Below are 24816 nucleotides of genomic sequence, written 5' to 3'. Positions count from 1 at the left end.
TAACTCCGCCCTATGGTTTTCTAAATAGGTTATTGTTCCACATCATGTTTCGACTCAACACTGCCATTGATTTTCAAATTTATTGCACCAGACGCCAGTTGCTTTCAAAGGTAGACGTCAAATTTGTCTCGATCATTCACCACTTTTCAAAAAAATATGTCTCATGATCCTACCGATAACACATTTTTTGCCCTGTTGCATATTTTAACGAAATTAGGTTGAAAAATAAGATCAAATCACAAACTGTTAATGCTTATTTTGTAAATATTGATGAAACACCAGAATTTCGCCTGCTTTGAAAACAGAGTATGGAGGTATAGAGAGAAAAACAATTTTTCGATGCGATCTCGTTTAAATTGAAACGTTTTAGTAACTTTCTACCGCCTCAGTTTACATGCGGGTGATTTCTGAATTCGTTCTTCCTCAAATGGGTTTCAAATTGTCTAACCTTAGTTTAGATATGTACACAACAACACGAATATTTTAATCGCACTTCTGGTGACAAATTCTTTTTCCTGTGGTCATGAAATTCATTTCAACGTTTGGGTTTTTTACATCCGTTATGACTACTCATATCTTGATTTTCTACCTTCAAGGCCTTGGACATTTTCTCACCCACACTTTTCAAGTATTCCCTCTATTCAATAGATCTTTTTCCCTTGAAATGTCACGTTTCTTGAGCTTTTTCAACACTGACTTTTTCAACAATATGACTGTTCAGAAGAAAGGCTTTTTACTCTTAGTGGTCTTTTTCACCGTCATTTCAGCGTCTTGTCATCATTTGTTCTGCTGATTTTCGACCACCAGAGATCCTATTTGTTTACCAAATTAAGGGAATCAATCGAATGTTGTATCCAAAACCCGTAATGCCTCAGTGTCCTCGCTAATCAAAACTTGTATATCATATCGCTCGATTGATTTGTCTTGTCTGTTCATTTGCCACAAAAGTAGAAAAAGTCTCTTAAAAAGTTGGTCATCATCTCCACTTGATGAGACCAAATGGCGCGGCATGGCGTGGTCAGAGATAAGGTATCAACGTGTACAGTTCTAAAGTAGTTACTGAAAATGTTCCACCAGCCATCAACACTCAAACAAATATTAAATCAGGCAAGCGCACAGCACGATCGAGGTTGATTTGAAATTACGGGTAGAATATCGAATAAAATGTCTAAATTTCTCAGACATGTTTTGAGCAAGATTTGAGGTTAAACAGATCGAATTTCTATTTAAGCAACGTTAAAAGAAGATCTCTATGAGCTTAACCACTAAACTAAAAACGGGCTTAAATTCAACATCAGCTGCCGAAAAAAGCGGCCAGTAGTAGCGATAGTCAGCGTTTTCAAGGTCTTTCAAAACTCACCAATTAAGCTGCCCCTCACGGGAGGCTCTCGATCTTGAAATATCTTTAAAATTGCAAACAAGTTTTCAAATATCAACAATCTTTTTACAGTCATTTCTCCTAGTTTTCGTAATAACTGAGAGTTTGAAAATATGCCTCACCTTATTGATTACCTGTTTCTGACCACACTACCCAAAACCGACTGACGGTAAAATGCGTTCGGCTGCATCTTCCACTGCTTTAGTTCATATTCTTCCAAGCCACCTTTTTAACTAATAATTTTTTTTCCAATGAAAACATTGATAATAAAGAAAAGTGTTAAGAACAGAAAATCTTAGCGAGATGAATATCCAATACTTTTTACCGACGTGGTTTCGGCGTGTACAAGCTGCTTTGAAATAAATTAGCTTCATGTTTTTCTTCCCCAAGATTCGCTACTATCGAGATTACGAGATAATATGGTTTTGTAATTGTTGGGTTGTAACAGTTGAAACTGTCGAATCATGATCAAAATTGATAACGGAAAAAATCTTTGAACAAACAGAAAGAAAATTTGGAGATAAGCACATCTAGTGATATCAATATCTAAAAATAGAATTCATTACCTTGCCTTAAGAACTGATCAAGACCTTTCTGCATGCGGGAAGTTTGTGTTACAGTCAGTTATTTTTCATAAAGTTTGAGTTGGAAATTCGACTTGAGGAGGCTCCATAGTGTTTTTTACCAGGCGACATCTGGGTGCGAACATACCGCGAGCTTTACAAGTGTTAACATGTAATACAAACATGGCGGCTCCATACGATCGCATGATTGTTATCTGAAAAGCTGTATTAAAGCAGTTTAGCACAACACAGTTTTAATGTCATGGAATCAAGGGTTTCCAGCAACTGCACCCGTAATATTCATAGGCCTTCTACGGTTGAAAAAGAGGTCAACCGAAACGAAAAAACTGTGGGAAAGATTGCCAAAGGCGACAGCTTCGAAAGTTTACGCATGCTCAGATACAGATCTTAGCGAACTTCTATTCCATTATGTAATGTTTTTCGACAAAGAAAATAAGGATCTTTAGAGCAAGATTTATTGCGTTTCCTCTGGTGGAATATCTTAAGATTTGTTTGATTTTTGAACATATTTCTGTCCTTCCTTCTGCCTGTTTTCAAAAAATTCATAGGACCAAATTTGAGATAGAGGAGAAAACACAAAATTGTAAATAGCGAGGAAACTGCCTCTGCAACCCAATTTTTTTTGGCTTTTAAATGATCGGCAGGACAAATTGCACAAATTGTGAACATTTTGAGAGATCTTACCCAAGCAAATTGAAGAAAATCAAAAGCAAAGCCAAATTGACACTGGCAAGCATCTTCCTTCATGGAGCCTCAGCCTAGTAACGAAAATCATTTTGATAATATTTATTACAGCAAACGAAAGTCCGAACCTTTTGATGGCTTTAAGTGACCATGAAATGAAAAAAAATAACCTAAAAAGTTACGAGAGAAACATTACCCTGATGCGCGCGCAAACATTGAGCAAAAACCCTATTGAGCCTCCTCAAGTTCTCCATGACGGAGATAGTTTCATCTTTATGAGATTTCATCGGACATAACGTGTTCCGTTGAATCGATTTTAGGTGCATAGCCATTTCTAACAATGAAAAAACAATGTACCTATTGGAGCAAGTAACATTTAAAGCTTTTCGTCGCAACCATGGCTAAATTACTTTCCTCATTGCTGTAACATTGTTTTCCACCAAAACAATAACGGAGCTCTTGATAGAAATGAAATTTCGGAACTTTCTCATAATTGCTTTGAAATAATGTCAATTTTGAGGCTTCAAAAGAAAAGCTATAGAATCAACTTACCTTGCTACTACTTACCATGTAGTAAAGAGCTGAGTGAGATGCACAGAAAAAGAAATAGCTTCGACTTCCTCAATTTCAAGGAAATGTCAATAATCGATCTGAGTGAGAAGTATGGTAAGATGACTTATCATTCGGACGACCAATCGTACAGAAGATACTTAAATTACTAACAGACTGAAATTCAATAGAAAATTACTCAGCCATTTGAGAGGGCAGACAAGGAAATGCAACGTGTGACATCACTTGAACATAAACCAATAAAAATATAACGTCTGTCAATCCTAGAGGTAAGTTATCCTGTCGTAGAAAGCAAGATAGCTTTTTTGGAAACGTTTTTTTTTCTCGTAGCGTGGTTTTTGTTTGAACAATCAGAAGAAGGGGACAGGAACAGTTTTAATTTATTGAAACTGCTCGGAAAATAAAGGGTGGAAAGGTCTGAATATAGCAGATGGTTAAATGAATATAATAATTTCCCTGCATCATTAGAGATAAATTTTTAACTCAATGTACATTGCCCCATTTGATCATAAGGAACAGTTTGCCGTTTGCACTTCGATAAATTCCTTGATAATAAAAAAATGGAAATAGATACATACATGTGTGTTTTTACTGTTCAGAGTGATATACCTGGTTGACGTTATCAAGACTTTTAAACAAAAATTTTGAATAATGTCTCTTTGATCGTGCTATACAGGGGGGGGACACAAAGTGAGAAAGGATCTTTTTATTCACCTGCGTCTTCTATGTTTGAACAGTCGACTGAAGTCGATCAAATAATTAAAATTTAGAGGCGAAACTAATAATTAAATTGCCTTAGGATGACATAAATTAAGTCAATACCATTTTCCATCATGGTGGTAAATTTTCCTGTAGGAAAATATTTCTTTACCTCGGTTTATAATAACAGTTTGTCAGAATCGATATCATATTGGTCGGAATATAAAAACTATGCATGACTACTAATCAGATCGGCATACTTAGCTGACACTATCAAAGCTTAGAAGTGTGAATAATACAGATTTCTAGGTAATATCCCACAGATTCTGCTCCCGGGGTCTTTATTTCCTTTATCTGATTGCAAAATTATTTATCAGAAAGAGAAAACTTTCAAAAATTATTAAAGCGAAGCGACATTTATGCAAACCTGTCTTTTAAAAAACAAAAAGTCACCAAAAATACTGGCAGAAATAAGTTTGAAATAATCGCGCATGCAATAAATTTTTTCTTTGGACCATCATAAATTGCAAACCTCCGGAGACTGAAAGTGAAGTTTACCTAATCCAAACATTTTGGTGGCAACAAGAACTTTGTCTTATTAATGCTCCCGGATAAAGACATTAGTCTCGTTTTCCCGCCACTATAAGAAAGTTCCTCATCTTTTGCATTCCCGCTAGAATGCAAAAGATGAGCTTCTTGCTCAAGCCATTTCAGAAAAAAAAGCTACAATCTTCATACTTGTACAAGCTCACAGAAAAAACTCCCTTTTTGCATCCTACGCTGTCCATTTACATAGGAAAAAAGGAACTGTTACCAAAATCGTTAATTTACAGTAACTGCTGTAGTATACAGCAAAAATTTGAAAATGAACTCAAACCTTTAATGCATTTAACAAATCTCTTTCATAAAATTTTGGCGTTGATCTCACCTATGTAAATCATTTGTACATACAATCTTTGGAACCGTGAGTGAAAAGCGAAATTAACTTTTGAACTCTCAAATTTCCAATTTACCTTTTGTACAAAAGTGTCGACCAACTGAAAATGAATACATGTCTTATCTCTGATTTCATCTTCAATTAGAAAAAATTATTTACCTACAATTCAAACCATGGGTATCTTCCATCCTGGATTAGATTGTCGTTGTACCCCGAAAAATGTGGCTTTCAGCTTCCTGTTGCATTTTCTAGACCTCCGTTAATCAAATATGTTGGCTAGAATTATTAAAGGTTAAGTCGACTCCTTCTCAGCTGACGGCATTGATCGCCTCGCATTTTAAAACAAAACAAAAAGAAATATTAAAATGACGCGTATAAAAATTAAATTTCCTACCTTAATTGAAGAATACATAAATAAATATACTACGGAAATATTTGCCTTGTTTTCAATAAAGTTTAGTTAATTCTTTGACGGCTCTTCATCCTTCTGGGCCTATTTTAATGAAAAACTCGAGAACTCGAGACTCAAAAATTGACTAAAATCCAGAGTTTTTCAATACCTTCTCATTTTCGTTAACATCTTTTATGTACCTTTCCCTATTTTGTCCAATTAATTCTCCTTTTTGGCTTAGCTTCTGTTGATATGCTCTTTCCAGAAAAAAAAATCAGTACTTTACTTATCGTTAAAAATAGCTAAGAAAGGAGAATTAGAAAGACAAAGCCTTTTCTCTCCGCTTTTAGAAAGTGCTCATAAAGATTTACCGCGCACCATAAGTAAAGTTTCTGAAGAGAAACTGGAGTCCAGTTTCGATCTTTAAATTATTCAAACAGAGAAAAAATTCGGGGCGAGACTCAGTTACGTCACGATAAAACAGCTAGGCTGCACAGCAAGATTCAAAATGGCGGCGTTCATCGTCGAATTCTTGAGCACATACAATGTACAAAGACAGCTGTCCAAAGACCAGGTTACTTTCAGTGTAATAATGACTTAATGGATTCTAATTTGCAGATATACGGAAAAGGTTTCTGCAGCATACTTCTTCTTTGACTTGATAGCCACCACTTCATGTGCTAGACACGTTTTTGTGACTTCCGTGAATGATATCTAACATTATCTCTTGATGCCTAACGATTGCTACTCTCCTTTATAATCCACAAGCGCAAAAGTACTATATATCATTTCAAAACTATTACAACAATGCAAGAAATAATTACGCAAACATACATATTACTATCGGACAGAACGCGTGGACATCATTAATTATTTGTTTGTGCTGTGTCTATGGGCGAAAAAACCTTTTACAATGCCTCTCTCTATCCTTGAGTATAAATGGAGACTGACAAACCACCTCGCGCGTTTGTAATAAATGAAAGTTATGTTTCAGTTCAATCACACAACTGCTCTTAATGGCGATTCAGCGGGATCCTTTGACTCGTAAATGTGGCACCAAGTCTGTGTTCTTCTTTTATTCCCCGCAAGCCGTTAAACACTAATTGTATGGAACGTCTCGTTACAAAAGGTTAGGTTGGCTCTTGTCCTTCTTCTTCTGCTGTTTACGCTTGATCTTGATCTTAATCGGATCGTGAGATTAAGAGACCCCGTTTGACCTTTTTGAGAAGAAGGACGGACGTCTTCCATGTTTGCAACAGATTCTGGAGGACGGAACAGAAGTCGCGTTTGAAAAACGTGTGAAGAAAATCTCAAATTGCCCAACGAAGTTTTAGAAAACAAAAAAATAGTTTATTTCTGTCAATATATTGAAGAGTGGTATATTAAAGAAATTAAACTCTTGACGCGCAATTTTGTCTCTTCGGCTGCTGAGAAGTGAATAGATCTTAATATTGCCGCGGGGTGTAATATGGGATTTTGGTTTGAAAATGTTTTCCTAATTTCCTAATGATTTACCGTTTCGATATCAGTTGGAAAAGAGGAGCAAAGCATAGCTTTGTCACTGGCAAATTGCAAATTTTGACCAATTTCAACACAGTTTTGGAATGATTAGCTTACTCTTTGAAATCTCAGTGTCAAAATTCGACATGACCTTTTCAATCGCAGATATGAAAATAATGGTTTCGGCGTATAAATGCTGCTCTGAAATAAATTAACTTCATGTTTTTCTTCCCTAAGATTCGCTGCCTTCTATATTACGAGATAATATTGTTTTAATCATTGTTGGGTTGTAACAGTTGAAACTGTCGAGTCATGATCAAAACTGAGAACGAAAAATGGAGTTCATTACCTTGCCTTTAGAACTGTTCAAGACCTTTCTGCCTTCGGGAAGTTTGTATTATAGTCAGTTAATATTCATGGACGTTAAAAATGATTTGTTCTGGAAATAAATGTCCGATAGAGAAGAAATAATTGGCGCCTGAGAGTTGGAAATTCGACTTAAGGAGGCTCCATAGGGTTTTTGTACCGCGCGACATCTGGGTGCGAACATAGCGCAAGTATAAAAGTGTCAACACAATGCAGTTTTTATGTCATGGAATCTAGGGTTTCCAGCAACTGTATCCGTAATATTCATAGGTCCTCTACGCCTGAAAAAGAGGTAACCGAAAGAAAACACTGCGGGAAAGATTTCCAAAAGGCGACAGAATTGAAAGTTAACGCATGCTCAGATACAGATTCTTGGCAAAGTCCTATTCCATAACCTAATGTTTCGCAACAAACAAATACGGATCTATCGAGCAATATTTATCGCGTCTCCTTTAAGTGGAATTTCCTAAGATTTGCTAGATTGTTAAACATTCTTGTGCCCTTCATACTGTCTGTTTTCAAAAAATTCCTATGACCAAATTTAAGATAGAGGGATAGAACAAGAAATTGCAAATAGCGAGGAAACTGCCTCTGCAACCCCAATTGTTTTCGGCTTTTAAATGATCGGCAAGACAAATTTCACAAATTGTGAAAATTTTTAGAGATTTTACTAGAGCAAATTGAAGAAAATCAAAGGCAAAGCTAAATTATCACTGGCGAGCGCCTCCCATCGTGGAGCCTCAGCTCAGTAACAAAAATTATATTGATAATATTTACTACAAAAAAACGATGGTCCGAACCTTGCTTATCGCCCTTTTTAGCTTTTTAACCCTCTAGAGCCTCTTTAAGTTCTCCATGACGGAGATAGTTTCGTTTTTATGAGACTTCCTAAAACAAAACATGTTATATTTAATACCAATTCCGTTGAATCAATTTTATGTGCAAAACCATTTCCGAAAAAAAAAAAAAAAATGTAGCTATTGGAGCACGTCATATTTGAAGCTTTTCATCGCAAACATGTCTAAATTACTTTCTTCATTGCTTTGACGTTGTTTTTCACCAAAACACGAGCGGAGCTCTTGATAGAAATGAAATCTCGGAACTTTCTCAAATTGCTTTAAATTGATGTCAATTTGATGCTTCGAAAGAAAATCTGTAGAATCAACTTACCTTGCGACTTATCGTGTAATAGAGAATTTAGATGAATGGTAAAAAAAAGAGCTTCGACTTCCTCAATTTAAAGGAAGCGTCAATATTTAATCTGAGTCAGAAATATGATAAGACGACTTATCATGCCGACGACCAATCGTAAGGAAGATACTTAATTTACTACCCGAGTAAAAATTTGAAAAAAAATTACTTAGCCATTTGAGGGGGCAGATAAGGAAATGCAACGAGTGTCATCACTTGAACATAAACCAGTAAAAATGCACGAAATGTCTATCAATCCTAGAGGTAGGTTATCCTGTCTTACATGAACATGACATACATGAACATGACATACATGAATACATGACATACATATGAACAATCGGGTAAAGTGGACGGGAACACTTTTAATTTGTTTAAACTGCTCGGAAAATAAATGGTGGAAAGGTCTGAATGTAGCTGATGGTCAAATGCATACTTTGTCTCATTTTATCATAAGGAACAGTTTGCCAGAATTAATAACTTCCTTGTAAAAAAAATAAATAAATAAATACATTCATGCGTGTGATTTTTACTGTTCAGGTTGATGTTATCAAAATTTTGAAATAAGAATTTTGAATGTCTCTTTGATCTTTCTTTGTAGTGGAACATAAAATGAGACAGGTTTTTTCTTTTTCACCTACATTGTTTATGTTTGAACAGTCGACTGAAATCGATGAAATCAGTTGAATTTGAAGACCAAACTAATTATTTAATTGTCTTAGGACGACAGACATTAAGTCAATACGCTTTTCCTTCAATCATGGTGGTGAATTTCCTGCGGGAGTATATTTTTAAGTCGTTTAATAATAACAGTCTATCTGAATCGATATCATATTGGTTAAAACTATGTAAGGTTTTACAAGTCAGATCGGCATACCTAGTTGATACTATTAAAGGTTAGAAGTGTGAATAATGAAGGTTTCTGTGTAATATCCCACAAATTCTGTCCTTAGCGTCTTTATTACTTTATCTCATGACAAAATTATTCATCAGAAAGAGAACGCTTTTTCAAAAACCATTACAGTGAAGCGACGCGTATGCAAACCTGTCTTTTTAAAAAACACTGCTAATTTCACTTCTTCAAACTAAACTAGTTGGCTAATAAGACACCAAAGTTACCAAAAAGACTAGTGAAAACATTTGAAAAAGCCAGAAAGTTTGAAATAATCGTACTTGTAATGAATGTGTTTTATGGAATATCAAAAACTGGAAACCTCCAAAGACTGAAAGTGAACTTAATCTAATCCAAAAGTTTTGGTAGCAACAGGAAACTTTGTCTTATCAATGCTCCCGTATAAAGACATTCGTCTCGTTTTCCACTAAGATAAGAAAGTTCCTTTTATATATGTAAATATTGCTTTGCCGTTGGCCGAGAAAGTTTCCGCCAGAATCTAAAAGATGAGCTTCTTGCTCAAGCCATTTCAGAAACAAAATGCTATAATATTCATGCTTGTACAAGCTCACAGAAAAAACTGAGTTTCCTTTTTGCAACCTGTGATGTCCATATGCATGGGGAAAAAAAGGAGCTGTTACCTAAATTTTTTTTTACAATACTAATGAAGTATCCAGCAAAAATTGAAAATGAATTGAAAATGAACTGAAAATCTTTAATGTATTTACCAAATCTTTCTTAGTAATCTTAGCATTGATCTCACCTATGTAAATTATTGTACCTGCAATCTTTGGAACCGTAAGTGAAAAGGTAAATTTTCTTATGAACTCTCAAATTTGGAATTCACTTTTTGTATCAATGTGTCGAAAAACTAAAAATAAATTATATGTCTTAAACTATCTTTTTTATTTCATTTTAAAACTGAACAAATTACTTACCTATTCAAACCATGGGCATCTTCCATCCTTGATAAAATTGTCGTTGTACCCTGAAAATATGGCTTAGAACTTCCTGTTGCATCTCATTTCATTTCATTTTATTTTTATTTAAACACGGTCAATTCATCAGCCTAAAACATACATATCACATACGCTAGAATATTTAAAACTCAAACTATATACTATAACACACTAAAAGCTGTTTTCCGTGAGTGCCGTGCGTTAGACTTAAAGAATGTCATTGATCTTACGTTTAAATACCCCCAGAGACTCTGTGTTCCTTATATCGTATGGTAGACTGTTTCATTATGTGGCGCCATTGTAGCTAAGACTTTTTCGGTAATAATTAGTGCGCGGTAAGGGAACATCGAGCTTATTTTCAGAGTCCCTGAGGTCATAAGCAGAGTCACGCCACGTAAACTTTGAACACAGATACTCTGGAGCTAGCCCGCGCAGACATCTAAACATCATGGTGGCTTTGTGAATTTCCTGCTGGCGTGTAAGATTTTTCCACCTTAAAAACTCGAGTAGCTCAGTTGCATCAGCATCATAGTTAGAGAATGTCAACACACGGGCTGCTCTATTCTGCAATTTCTGCAGTTTGTCTCGTAGCGTTTTCCCACAGTTACCCCAAACAATGTCATAGTAATCAAATAAACGAGATAAACGAGATGTAAGGTTGATGCTGGGATCAGGTGCCTAATTCGCTTTAGGGCCCCGATACCAGAGGCGATCTTTTTGGTTAATTTTTCGATGTGACTAAACATGCATTTCCTAGACTTCTGTCAATCAAATATGTTGGCTAGAATTGCTAAAGGTTAAGTTGACACATTTCCCATTGAGTATAAATGGAGACTAACAAACCATCTCGCGCGTGTATGCTCAATACTTCATCGAATTATTAATCGCTTGATAATGATATTACACAAAATAAATGATAAAAATTTTGTGCTTGCTATTGATGAAGCTTGTTTCACCGCGACAATTTCATCTCTTCAATGTGATTGGCCTAATAAACTTAAATATATTCAAACGACTCAGTCCAGCTTTTTTATTCGTTTGTGCTGTGTTTCTGGGCGAAAAACCTTTTACGATGCCTCTCTCTACTCTTGAGTATAAATGGAGACTAACAAACCGTCTCGCGCGTGTATTATACATGAAGGTCATGCATAAGTTCAACCACACAACTGCTCTTAATGGCGATTCAGCAGTAACCCTTGACTTATAAATGAGGTACCAAGTCTGCATTCTTCTTTCATTCCCTGCAAGCAGTTAAACACAACTTGTATGGAATGTCTCGTCACTAAAGGTCATGTTCCTATCGCGAATCATTCTTGGTTCTTGTCCTTCTTCTTCGAGAGTCGTCAACCTTCTGTTGTTGATGCTTGATCTGGATCTTAATCGGCTCGTGAGATTAAGAGACCCCGTTTGACCTTTTTGAGAAGAAGAACGGACGTTTTCCTTGTTTTGCAACAGATTCTGAAAGGCGGACCAGAAGTCGCGTTTGAAAGACGTGTAGAGAAGAGGGTTGGCCAATATCGAATGACCACAAAAGCTTCAATGACGGCATGCAAACCTTTTAATCCTATTTGGAATAATAGCATGACGATAAAATAAGGGAACCAACAGCAGGCAAATATGATCGCCATGGCTGCGAAAACCAAGATACACTTCCTGTCACTTTCGCTTTTCTTCTGTTCCCGTGAGTTCTTATTCTGAATCAAAGGTGGTCGCTGCCTTTTAGTAATTGCACTGAACATGGCCATGTATGCATAAATCATAAATATGTACGGGAAAAGGGAAACTGCAACGAAGCAAACTGCAATATAAATAACTTCCCAACGCGTAGATACCTCAGCATCATACAGAACAAAAGGAATGATAGCAAAAGCAGTCGAAATGATCCAAACGCCGAGCACAATTTTCAAAACCAAGCTCTTAGTCACCAAATAGTGTTACAGTGGACTGACCGTTGCCATGTACTTGAGCCCATTAATAAAGAGTATGTGATAAGCACCTGATGCAGCTAGTAATGTATGCGAGATGTGTACCCCGATACTTAATTGTTACGGCGAAATGCCAAAATTATAAACAATGAAGTATGGAATAGCGATAACGCCAGTACTGAAGTCACAAATTGCCAGGCTGAGAAGCACATAGTTAGAAGAGGTGCGAAGACGACTACATCGCTAAAACAAGACAAACACGAGTCCATTAGCCAGAAATATTGCTATGGCAATTGGAAGAAGTTTGCTCAAGGTCTTGAGTCCATCGTCGGAGTGTTGTTTAGGAAACTTTGAGGTTGCATTGCTGTCGTTCATGATTAATTATGATGAACAACGAGGGTTGACGAAAACACTGAAAGAGAGCAAAAGTATAAAAATGAAACAATGTTAACGGAGGGTAGATGATTTCGCATCATGTGAATAAATAGGGAATCAGATTGTCTGGAGTGCAAATAAACGCATATCATTACATTACTCAGATTAAGAAAAAACCGGTAGAAGTCCATGGAAATTTGGGTAGGCGAGATCAGTGTGATCAATTCATGATTTAACTCAAAATAGCGATTACTGCGTTTACTGTGAAGCCCTTTTTCGAAGGCTGAGTACAACAGTACTTTGGTTTTAAAAGATTTTTAACTATTTCAGTCCTTTCTTTTACGATCAAATATGAAAAACGAACATGTAAATGCGTATCAAAAAGGCTTTGTTCTTTTTCTCGTACTTCTCCTCTGTATTTCTCTTTCTTTGTTCTGTTTGGTTTCGTTTTGTTTTTCCAGCGATAAAATAAATATTTAGCTGAGCAAATGACAGAGTTGTTTTTACAGCACACCTTTGGAACTGATCAGTGCAACAATCCTTTTCTTATGAAAATGAGAACTGTCGCTAGTTCCGAGAAAATATAGCTCTATCAATGTGTTCGGTTCTAAGTACAAGCTCTGGCGAATAACAACTCATTGGATGTTTCCTCGTGTCAGTACCGCTACATCTACTTCATGGCGCTGAAATTCAAATCATTAATGTTTCTTTGTTTTATCTCAAATCACTCTTCCCATCTTGACTTTAGTCTTCTTTAAAAACAAAGCACGAAATCGGCATTCAGTGGCAATGAAAGTTGGTTTTGAAGAGAATATTAATTTTTTGGTACTTCTTTCACGAGCTTAGAATAAAGAGAAAATTCTGGGTTCCCATGATGGATCAAAACTCAGATGCTCCACTACTGAGCTTCAAAAAACTCTATGTTGTGCGAGGTTATTGCTGCGTTCATGAATGACTTGGCCTTCCAGCTCATACTTTAAGGATCAGTGCTCTTAAAATCTTTTTGTGGCTATATGGAGTAGGAAAAATGGCAAATTTTGAGCTCAGTTAAAAAGTAAAGGCTTCGATGAAAAGTTTCCGGTTATACAGAATTAGTTTTATATCCGGATTTACAGGGCAAGGATGATAAAGCAAAGATTGAAGAAATATGCAGCGGTTGGACCACCAACTGTCCGTTTTGATTTTATGCATTCTTAACTCGAGAATTTTAATTTAACTTTCATTGTTAATGCTATTTGGGTGGGGTCTTGGATGAGTGACTCCATTAACCTTCAATGTCGTTGCTCTGAGGTATTTTGTGATACCTCTTGTGGGACTCATTTCCTCACAGTAAAGAGGCTAAGTTGTTAAACACGATCCAAAATGGCGCTGTCAATCGTCAAATTCTTTACCACCCATGAAAACAGTTCAAAACTCACCAGCATAAGACTACCTATTTTAAATCTAATTTCAAACGATTACTATAGCTTTTCACAAAACATGTAAAAGACTAAAATTAGCGAACCTATACCTATTAATAAAATGCTTTTTAGTTGTGGTGCAATACTTCAGTAAATTCTGTATCACTTAAAGAAAATAATAATATACCAAACAAAAAAAGTAATGTTAAAAGAATGCTCTATCACTGGTAAAGAAATTGTACGTGCTTTTGAGGTGCTACGCCGGTCCTATTTTTGCAATGTGATTGGTTTAATGAGCTAAACTTAATCAAATACCCGCGGAGTGTTCAGTCCAACTTATCTATGACTTTGTGCTGTTTTCTTAGGCAAAAAAAAAACCTTTCCCAGTGGAGTGTCCATCACCTGCAAGCAGTTAAACACGACTTGTAAGAAATGTCTCTTCCCCAAAGGTCACGTTGCTATTGGGAATCATTCTCGGTTCTTGTCCTTCTCCTTCGAGCGTCGTTAACCTTGTGCTGTTGACGCTTGATCTGGATCTTAGTCGGCTCGTGAGACTAAGAGACCCTGTTTGACTTTTTTGAGAAGTAGAACTGACCTTTCCCTTGTTTTGCAACAGATTTTGAAAGACGGACCAGAAGTCGCGTTTGAAAAACGTGTAGAGAAGAGTGTTGGCCAAAGATGTGATATATCGAATGACCACAACAGCTTCAAAGACACTAAAAAGAACTTTTAGTCTTATATTGACTAATAGCATGACGATAAAATAAGGGAACCAACAGCAGGCAAATATGGACGCCATGGCTGCGAAAACCAAGATACACTTCCTGTCACTTTTTTTTTTCTTCTGCTCCCGCGAGTTTTTATTCAGAATCAACGATGGTCGCTGCCTTTTAGTAATTGCACGGAACATGGCTATGTATGCATAAATCATAAACATGTACGGGAAAAGGAACACCATAACAAGGAAAACTGCAGTATGAATAACGTCCCAACGTGAAGATGCTTCGGCAATATGCAAAACGACAGGAATGATAGCAAAAACAGTAGAAGTGATCCAAATGCCGAGCACAATTTTTAAAACCAAGCTCTTGGTCACCACGTGGTGTTTTAGTGGACTGACAGTTGCCATGTACTTGAGCCCAGTAATAAAGAGTATGTGATAAGCACCTGAAATAGCTAGTAATGTATGCGAGGCGTAAACCCCATCATTCATTTGTGGCGGCAAAATGCCAAAACTATAAAAAATGAAGTATGGAATAGCGATAGTGCCAGTACTGAAGTCACAAATTGCCAAACTGAGAAGCACGTAGTTAGAAGAGGTGCGAAGTCGACGACATCGGTAAAACAAGACAAACACGAGTCCATTAGCCAGAACTATTATTATGGCAACTGGAAGAAGTTTGCTCAAGGTCTTGAGTCCAAAGTCGGAGTGTTGTTGAAGAAACTTTGAGGTTGCATTGCTGTCATTCATGATTAATTACGATGAACAGCATGGGATGACGAAAACACTGAAAGAGAACAAAAGTGTAAAAATGAAACGATGCTAACAAAAGGTATATGATTACGCATTATGCAAGTATCGAGTGACTCAGATTATTTGGAATACAAAAACTGAGATTGAAAGAAAATTTCAGTAAATGTCGGTGGAAATTTAGTAAGTGAGATCAGTAAAAGATTTCAAATTGATTTGGTAAATTGAAATATTGATATTGAGGTCAAAATGCTCATGCTTTTACGGTTTCCAGGAGGTAGAGAAACCTGCTATATTTGGCATGTTTAAAGGCTTCTATAGAGAGGCTAGCAAAAGGTGATTGATTTCTTTTGCACGATAACACCCACAAGCGACACTTTTCTTCGGTATATTTTTCATAAGACAGCAATCATTACAACTCCATAGCGGATTAAATGTGTACCTCAAAAATTAAGGTTGTTAAGTATTTATATATTCAGGCTATTGTTCTTTCTCATTACTTATTCATTCCTATGAGTTTGCCGACATGCCGGCATGCTTCCGAAGATCGTGAAGAGCGCAACTTCTTTGATGTAGGTGAGATATTTTTCTTTTGTTAACAGATGAACTAAACTCTCCCGGGAATCTGCTTGATTCGGATCAAAACAAAACGATCGGCGCTCGAAATGATAAACTATTTTCGCTTTTGCTCTTCGCAGTGATTACAACAACTCGTTCAAGATCCATTTTTAAATCTTTTGCGACGCTCTTTAATCCTAAAAACATATTAAGGCTAAAAATACACCGTGAATAGAAACTAAATCCATTCAAATGATTGCAGTTAATCGATCTCGAGTTCATTCATCTCTAGACAATGTAAACAAAAGGATACAAGATCACAAGTCTGTTCGCGCAAGGTAGCTTAATTACACTATTGTCCAAGTCTTTTGAAGTACCTTCCGCAGTTCCTTTGGTCTTCTTCCAAAATATCTCACCTTTTTCGAAACGAATAAAACCGACACGTTTTCGGCAGCCACCGAAAGCAATGCCCAAAGGAATAAACCGAGCCTTCGAGGTAAAAAATCCAGCGGTGTCACCCATTTCAGAAAGTCACATTTAATCCGCTATGGAGTTGTAATGTCTATCGCACACGTATACATATCTCTTTTTAAACTTCTTTGTTAGAAAAACGAAATGTAAACAAAATACGCAATAATTGATTGTCAGGGGTTTTTTAAGGGTTTGTTAATTGTTCTCACGATAAACATCGACTTGCCTGCTGAGATGTTATACATATTTAGCAACTATGATGATTAGCACTAATTACGAGCTTAGTTTCAGTTTTAAAATCAATACCGTTTTAGACAAATTCAGAAAAAAGTTTGACCTGTTATACCATTAAACTCAAATGGCCGAGTCCAAACCTTTGAAAATTAAGGATTACTGTGTTTACCTTAGCTAGGGCAAAATGAATGCATAAGAGCAAATAAATTTGATATAAATATAAATGCTAAGAGGCTTAATTGCTAAGTTACGAATTATCTCCGTCAAATCTTTAATCGTTAAATATGAAAAACAAACATGTACATGCGTATTTAAAACAAACAGTTGCAACAGAATTTTTTTTCTTGTTCTCGATTTCTCTTCTTTATTTCTTGTCTCTTTATTTTGTTATGGTGCATGGCGATGCGTTATTAATTATTGATTTCTATTTGCCGTATCTCAAGTCATACTGTCAATCCTTAATTTATTCTTCTATGAAAACAAAGTACGAAATTGACTTTTAAATACAAATTAAAACAAGCTTCGAATCAAGGAAATATATTTTTCGATCTGTCGCGAGGCTAGGAAAAACAAAAAGTTATGAGTGCTTATGGTGAATCGAACCTAAAACTATCGGCAAATTATGCGCACCGATCCTCTACCATTAAGCATCCAAAAAACACATATGAATGGTAGGCCACACTAGCTTCATATGGCAGGTGTGCCAGCTACAAGCGGTTCGAAGCTTTATGTGTTTATATAAAATATGAAAAAAATGGTAAATTTTGAGCTCAGTAAAAAAGGATACGTTAGGAATATTTGAAAATTGAAAGTTAACTTACGTTTTGCCGAGTTGTTGCCTGCTAAAGCACTTTTTGAGCTCTTTATGTCAAGGCACAAGTGGAGCTCAAATACGTCTACACACATACAATAATATACCAGTAATGATAAAGGTTCCTGTTGAAAGCTTCAATAACGTAGAATCTATTTTATATCCCAATATACCGGGCAATATTTTAGAATGATAACGCGAAGATTGACTGGATATGTAGCGAGTCACTTTCGTGGGATTGCTGCGTTTTTGGCTCTCTCTCAGTGAGTCTTCATTATTCAGTCGTCAGTGGTTCGAATCTGTCGTAAACCACCGCTGTGCTCAAAGATTGCGTGTATTTTTCCCGCGAGAGTTTCATTTTGACCTTCATTGTTTTAAAATCTTTTATATCGATGCATGTTTCGAAGAAAAACGTCCCTTTACGTGAGCTCTGCCCGAAAAAGATGTCCCAACGTGAAGAAAATGCTAGAATAAACACAACAGATGATTTGGAACAATTTGGCCACAAACTGTGGCAGTTTTAATTAAATCAATTATAACTAAGTGATAACAAAGAGGGGAATATCTGAACTTATCAACCGATAATGTCAACGTGGGGCGACAAAAAACGCCACCACGAAACACAATGGATAAGGCTAATGATAAATTGGATAATTCATAGGCTTACTCAATTTCACGTGTCTCGTCGTTGTACCCGGTTGGGCGTTTTTGCGTCGCTTAATCGATCTTACGAAAGGCGTTCGCAAGCCCCATCATCATATTCGTCTTTCAAAAGGCGCAAAGCTGGACATCGCAATTTGGCTTAGATTTTTAACAGATTTTAATGGCAAATCGTTTTTTCTTGATGACGCCTGGGAGACATCAGACACGCTTAAACTTTATACCGACTCCTCTGGTTCCATCGGGTTTGGAGCTGTGTTTGGCAATCGTTGGTTGCATGGTCTTTGGCCGGCCTCTTGGAAGACCTACAATATTGCTGTATTAGAGCTTTTTCCAATCGTCATTGCAATTCACATTTGGGGTTCATTGATGGTTGATAAGTGTGTATTGTTTTTTAGCGACAACGCCGCCGTTGTTGACATTATTAATAAGCAGACATCTAAGGACGCCTCTATTATGGTTCTCCTTAAGGATTTAGTTTTAAGCTGCCTTACGCACAATATTCTGTTTCAAGCTCGCCATATTCCGGGGTTAATCAATTCTCGTGCCGACTATCTTTCACGTTTCCAGGTTGTGAAGTTCAAAGAATTATCACCGGAAGCAGACGACTTCCCCACTCCAGTTCCCGAGAACCTGATGCCGGAGAGTTGGTTTCTAATTTAAGAGGCCTCTTAGGGAGTGCATTGACAGATAGCTCCAGGCGTCAATATCAACGCGCTTGGGCTGTTTTTCGCCAATTTTATTGTCGTTTTTATGGGTCTGAAAATCCCATTTTACCTTTAGTTCCAAATTGTATTCCACTTTTCATTTCTTACCTCTCTTTTCGGAAGATGGCATACTCTACAATAACCTCCTACCTTTCGGCTATTTCTTATGTACACAAATTAAAGGGCTTGCGTGACCCCACCAAATCTTTCTTAATTCAAAAGTTGTTGACAGCATTAAGTCGGCAACGAGCTGCAGACGTTCGTCTTCCCGTGACGAAGCCTGTGTTACATCAACTTGTTCGGTCTCTGGATTTCACCAACTCTTCGGCATGGCAACGTTCTCTTTTTGGGACAATATTTTTAGTCGCTTTCTATGGTCTATTTCGCATTGGCGAACTTGTCGTCAAGAGCACGCATTTGGGCTCATCAGTTGTTCAATATCACAGCTTGACCTTTTTAACTTGTAACGGCCTGCCCCATATTGCGAAAATTAGCATTTCCGAATACAAACACAACCCTTCCAAAAGGCCAAGAAATTTTTTCCCTCCAACCCCTGTGTTTCCAGTAACAAGCATATGGAATAGGTTCCAAAACCACTCTAAGGTATTTGGATAAAGTGTTTGCTTTGTTATTAAACAGAGGCGCGTTCTCGCGATAAATGGTTTGACAAACACAAATTCTTTTAACGCTATAAGAATCGTATAACAAACGAACGAGATCTTCTATAGCGGACCCCGTTTCTACGGCAGATAACGCCGTTAGGTCGTTCGTGCCAAGCTGCAAAATGACAATATCGGGAGCAAATGATCTTACGACTCCGATGTCAAGTTGCCGAGTTTTTGCTACTGTCCTTCCCCCTATCCCGTGCCATTTGAAAATAAGGTCGTCGCCCAAGTTAAAATTCTCTAGGAAATCGCGACCGAAATGAGCAACAAGAAAGCTAAACAAACGATGGATAAAGGAGTGACCGAGGATAAGTACACGTGTTGCTGCCATGCACAGGATATGTTAAATGCGAGGTTTGAAATATTCAATGAAATTGGACACCAACAAAATAATAGCAAGATAGAGAATACAGAAATTTTCAACTTGCCTGAAACTTTGGACTGTGTTATCGAAGAGAGGAAAAAATTTCTTGAGCACTTGACGTTCGAATGGCGAGGGATAGAAGGGCGAATGAAGGAATTTCTCCTGGTTATAACATAGCAAACTCCGCCCTTACTACCGATTGGTTACTGTTCGTACCTGGTACAAACCTCCCAACGGGTTATCATATAAACATGCCCCGACATAAAAAACATTATGTCTAGACATAATGTTTGTCTATTTGGATGAAGTCTTAAATGTGATACTGTGTCGTTGCTCTGCGGGATCTTGTAATAATGAAACATTTTGTAACTACCTCCCCGTTTTATATCATAATAAAGTACGGATATAACTCGCGCTATCATCGGTGTAATGAGCGCGTTATCAGGTTGCAAAACACGGAGCTGGGCTAAAGCTGTCACGTCATCTGCCGATTTGCACAATGTCTGACCATTTTCAGAATTCCTCTCTAGTTTTTTTTTCCAAGAGGGTTGACAAGTAGCAATGGAAGAACCAAGCAAAGGTTTGTGAACATGCCAAGCGCCTTGAAAGACGTTATCATAGCTTGAGCAAAGACGAAAATTACCAAAGAGAAAAAGAAATGGACTGTCCGAGTTTTGAAAGTTTTCGCGCTCAATTAGATCAATAAGTATACGTACGGTAATAAAACACAAATACAGCTAACATACCTATAGAAGATATAGTTTGGTGATAAACAGAAACAAAACATGAATGATGAAAAAGATAGTCAAACTCATTATTATAGTATAACTGTTTAAAATTCATTAAATTACGAAGGAGTCAGAGCGACGCTGGTCATACTATGGTCCTTCGTGGTTTGCTAATCACGGCAATCTACCGTCATCGCAGTGAAACAAGCCTCAGAAGAAACATCGCCGCCCTTTATATAAACAACAAGAGCTTGCTCTGGTATCCAATGCGTCGAGTGTTAGGCGACATCATTCACAGCACCTGAGTTTTACGGCGCTGTCATCCTGAGCAATCACCATGTTCCCGAGTATTAGGCTGTCGTTCATTCCGGCATAAAACTCACGCCTTGAGCAGTTTGTTTACTAATAGTCATATGGGATAACTTGTGCGCTTTATGAGCCACAATTCGGTCGGATTTTACTAAACATTTCACTTTCCGATTCTCGTATTAAGGACAAAACAACTAAAGGCAAAAATGTTGATTTCGACCTGCCTTACTATTTTAGTAAGCTATTGCAAATTGCGAACTTTGACGTCTCCTGGTATGCATATACTTTGATGGAAAAGAGTTACGAAGTATTTTCTGGTCCATAGTTCGTTCCTTCAGCTTTTAGTTGTAGTACTTTGCTTTCTTCCTGACGCTGTTGACGCTCGCGTGTTCCCGAGATAAGTCTTTCCCCCTTAATTTACATTGTAGCACTACTGTCAATGCCATAGCCTTCATTCGATCGTTGCCCAAAATAACCTTCAATGCGCCTTGAACAGCTACAGTGTAAGTTCCTCTTGTCTTCCTCATTATGGATTCCATAGTACCTTGGAATGTTTTTTTTATTTTTTCAGCTGACTCCTTTATCTATGGTAAGTAGATCGGATCGCTTTGTCGCGCAATCACCGGTGTGAAAGTTCAAACTTACCTCCTTGAGATTGAAGGAGGCTAAAATCTACTTCGAATTCTTCCCCTTTTTCACCTCTTGCAGAAATTCTCTGAGTGCCCATGAAATTCTAGGTCACTCTGGATACGATCCGGCTTTCCATGGCTTCCGTGTAATTTGCTTAGTTCTCTGGCTAGGTGTCGCCGACTCAAGACTTCTTTGACAAAGGTATAAGCCAGAGATAACGTCTAAACACACCGCCTCGATACTTATAACGAAATCCATAAGTTGATGAAAAATGCTGCAACCAAAATGCCTCAATACAGTTAAAACTTTAACTGGCTCCAAATATATCTTCAAATACAAAAAGAAGCAGGAGAATTTGTCTTCTGTCGAGCAGGTCTGGAAGATATTGAATTCTTTTTGTCGCAAGCACGGGACAAATTAAAGACCTGGGTTCCCTAAAAGAAATCAAACCTCAAATCGAGGGTTTGTTATATCGAAAACCTCGATTGAACGAATTTGCGGGAAAAATACCAAAATGTTCGTTACATCGAGGTATGGTTAATAAATGCCCCCCCCACACACACATAATTGTTCTTTTTTCTTCTTCTTGTTCTTCTTTTTTCTACTTTGGTCCTTTTTACTTAATTACCAGCTCATGTATCAACTTGATTCCTTTGAAGGAAGCGTGAGCTAGAGATGACGAACAAACACATCTATGGTCGTTCGTTAAAAAAAATAAAGATGTTAAATGATGATGAAAGATGTCATTTGACAAGGGCATGGGTCATTACAAAAGATCCCGGTACCTCGCGCCTTTACAAAGTTCGTATGTGACAAGCTAAGCATCCTGCCTCTCCGCTGTCATATTCCCGGGCCGACCACTCTGTGACCGTGTTGGCGTTTGAAAAATGCGGTCAAAAATACAGAATCCGCTTGAGAAACTTCCAACGTATCGTGACTAGTACATCTCAATTAAATCTCATTTGATGTTAATGAACTGAAGAACAGTGGTCATCTGCCTCTGAGAACCTTTTTTGCTGAATCATTCTCGACCACAGGCTAGGTAAGAGGAAGAGAATACAGCCATCTTTTCAAGATGGAATTAAATTAAAACTACCCAAAATCCCACCTTAATGACGATGGTTCCTCATCGTTTAGAAACTGCTTCGTCTGCTTGATCTATTTAACCCTCGATCCTTCCATATTTCCCAAGAAATCGCCACTAAAATCTAGCAAACCAATTTCTGACTGTGATCAGTGCATAACAACCTTTTCTTTAAATTAAATACATATGCATTTACCTACGATTATAACAATTATTCAAATTAGCTTTTTAATTGATCACTACGAAGAACAAATATTTTAAAAGGGGCTTTTGAAAGAAAGTGGCTCAGTTTATCTCGCTCGGCTTTTTTCGCTTTCGTTTTGTTTTCGAGTTGCTCGCCTATTTCTTGATTGCTTACTTTTTTCTTATTTTTTCTGTTCCGGGCGGTAAAATAAATATTCGCAGAGCAAAAGGAAATTATATCTAATGATAGATCACCTTTAAATTTACTTGTTTAAATTCCAACTAAAGATATTACACCTGTCTGCTAAAATTGAAAGAAGAATCACTATTATCGTCAAAACGAAGCCTTGTCGTTCTACTTCCTTCCAAGCACAAACTTAGCCGAATGATATAATCATAAGCTGTTTCTCATATTTTGTGACTCTACGTCTCTTTGATAATGACGAGAAAATTTGTAACATACTGAGTTTTCTGTGCCGTGTTTGAAATCAAACTGTGTACCTGGAGTTTTTAAAAGCTTCTTTACCAACATAACAAGTTATGGCTTTTAAATGAGAACACATGCTGGTATGAATTCTTTCAAATTTGAATTTGTTTTCTTACCTTTCGGGTGCCAAACTGTGGCCTTCTAAAGTGTGTCTTTAGCTTCTGATATGTTTTAGGAAAATTCTAATGGAAATTAGTTATTCCTATTTTTACAACGGAAAAGACAAAGATCTTCTATGCGAGAGATAGTAGGAGAAATAAGATCCAATTGTAAACCCGGACGATGATAGAACAGTCAAGCGATGCCGTAAATTGATAACGCACACCGTGAATTATTAGCAGCTGGCTCGCTCACTCTGTTATTGGCTCATTTTATATCGCTGTCTTTTCCATGTCGATCCTCATTGGTAATATCCCTCAGATCAGCATTGTGTTTTTTTATTGTACGCACTCTGCCTAAGAGAATTATCCATCATTTTTATCACTACACATTTGGCTCGGATCCACCGTTCTTCAAAGAGAACAACCTTAATAGGCTTCCCAGTTCCAAATTCTGGCCAGAAAGAGTGACCCCTACAAAGCTTATCGATTTCAGTATTCAATAATTCTTAAAGAGAAAAGAACATATAAATAATGTTTCTGGTGTCTCTAATGACACCACCGCCTTCATGACTACCGCTTGAGGTGTGTAGAATATCTAATCGCGTGTTGCCTGCGCAAAAGGTTTGAAAGTGGTTCATATATACACCTGTCCTTTCCATGTCAGATTTCTCTACGCGGATAACTAAAACTGAGTTTTTCCCCATGAAGAAACAGACTAAAGGAACAAAAACAAAACAAAAACAAACGCGAAATTTTCTTTTGACTGCCTTCGTCTGCAGCGGATATTTTTCGGATATCTGTTTCCTACTCCTATTCCTCATGGGGACTTTCTTTGTCCCACGCTCGTGACAAGACGAAAAATATCTCTCTTAATATCTATGTTGTTATCAAGACTGTGTAAACCTAAAGTCTTTACCTAAATTGTTGATGATTTCAATGTTTTTACTAGCTTCTTTATTGACCAATTAAGAATCAAATATGCTCATTCGTATTTAATAAAATGATTCGGCTCAATTTTCGATCCTTTAATTTGTAATCTTTTTGTTTTGTCTTACTTTTTGTTCGATAAACGAAGGCTGAGTTGCTCATAACGTTAAATAACTTATATAAATTAATTCAAATCAATCAGAGGCTTAAAACCTATCTAATAGAAATGGAAATTGTCCCTAATTCTGACCAAATAAAGCTTTGCCGTTGTATTTAATTTTAAGAGCAAACTGAGCTAGATAATAAATTATAACTAAATGTCACTGACATCGACGTCGTATAGTCTTAAAAAGGTAAAAACACAAGAGAATTCACAGCCGATTATCTTCATTTCGAAAATTTGACAATAACTTGCAAATTCTGCATCGACATTTCTACCCTCTGACTCAACCCTGAGTTTCAAAATCTCATCTATAAATTACGTTCGGGCTGCCATAACGCTGGGTTTCTTCATTCCTTTCCATACACAACGCTTCCGAACTGATAAAAGCAATACGGCTACTTATGATCAGTTG

At 37.1% G+C, this 24816-nt stretch overlaps 2 protein-coding genes and 1 pseudogene across 2 annotated transcripts; 1 reads left to right on the top strand and 2 right to left on the bottom strand.

Annotated features, from left to right (window-relative positions):
* Window positions 1–11283: 11283 nt before the first annotated feature.
* Window positions 11284–12561, bottom strand: LOC149043875 (histamine H2 receptor-like; annotated as a pseudogene).
* A 1028-nt stretch (window positions 12562–13589) lies between these two features.
* On the bottom strand, window positions 13590–19996 carry LOC149043873 (somatostatin receptor type 1-like). Its single transcript, XM_089209100.1, has 2 exons — window positions 19857–19996; window positions 13590–15359 (listed from the first exon to the last, which is right to left on the bottom strand). The coding sequence occupies exon 2, from the start codon at window positions 15320–15322 to the stop codon at window positions 14264–14266; it is 1059 nt and encodes a 352-aa protein (XP_089065226.1). The 5' UTR covers window positions 15323–15359; window positions 19857–19996; the 3' UTR covers window positions 13590–14263.
* Window positions 15835–18822, top strand: LOC149043874 (uncharacterized). Its single transcript, XM_089210799.1, has 2 exons — window positions 15835–15898; window positions 18058–18822. The coding sequence occupies exons 1-2, from the start codon at window positions 15835–15837 to the stop codon at window positions 18717–18719; spliced, it is 726 nt and encodes a 241-aa protein (XP_089066925.1). The 3' UTR covers window positions 18720–18822.
* Window positions 19997–24816: the final 4820 nt, after the last annotated feature.

This window comes from Pocillopora damicornis, chromosome 6 (genome assembly GCF_964200805.1).
Source record: "Pocillopora damicornis chromosome 6, jaPocDami1.2, whole genome shotgun sequence".
NCBI lineage: Eukaryota > Metazoa > Cnidaria > Anthozoa > Scleractinia > Pocilloporidae > Pocillopora > Pocillopora damicornis.
This window is presented reverse-complemented; position numbering and strand designations above follow the sequence as displayed.

What these genes read in the sequence shown, in the direction of transcription:
- LOC149043873 (XM_089209100.1), bottom strand. Translation starts at nt 15,322, where the DNA reads ATGAATGACAGCAATGCAACCTCAAAGTTTCTTCAACAACACTCCGAC.
- LOC149043874 (XM_089210799.1), top strand. Translation starts at nt 15,835, where the DNA reads ATGAGTTTGCCGACATGCCGGCATGCTTCCGAAGATCGTGAAGAGCGC. An exon ending in GCGCAACTTCTTTGATGTAG is followed by an intron (nt 15,899 to 18,057) that starts GTGAGATATTTT and finishes GATAATTCATAG; the next exon opens with GCTTACTCAATTTCACGTGT.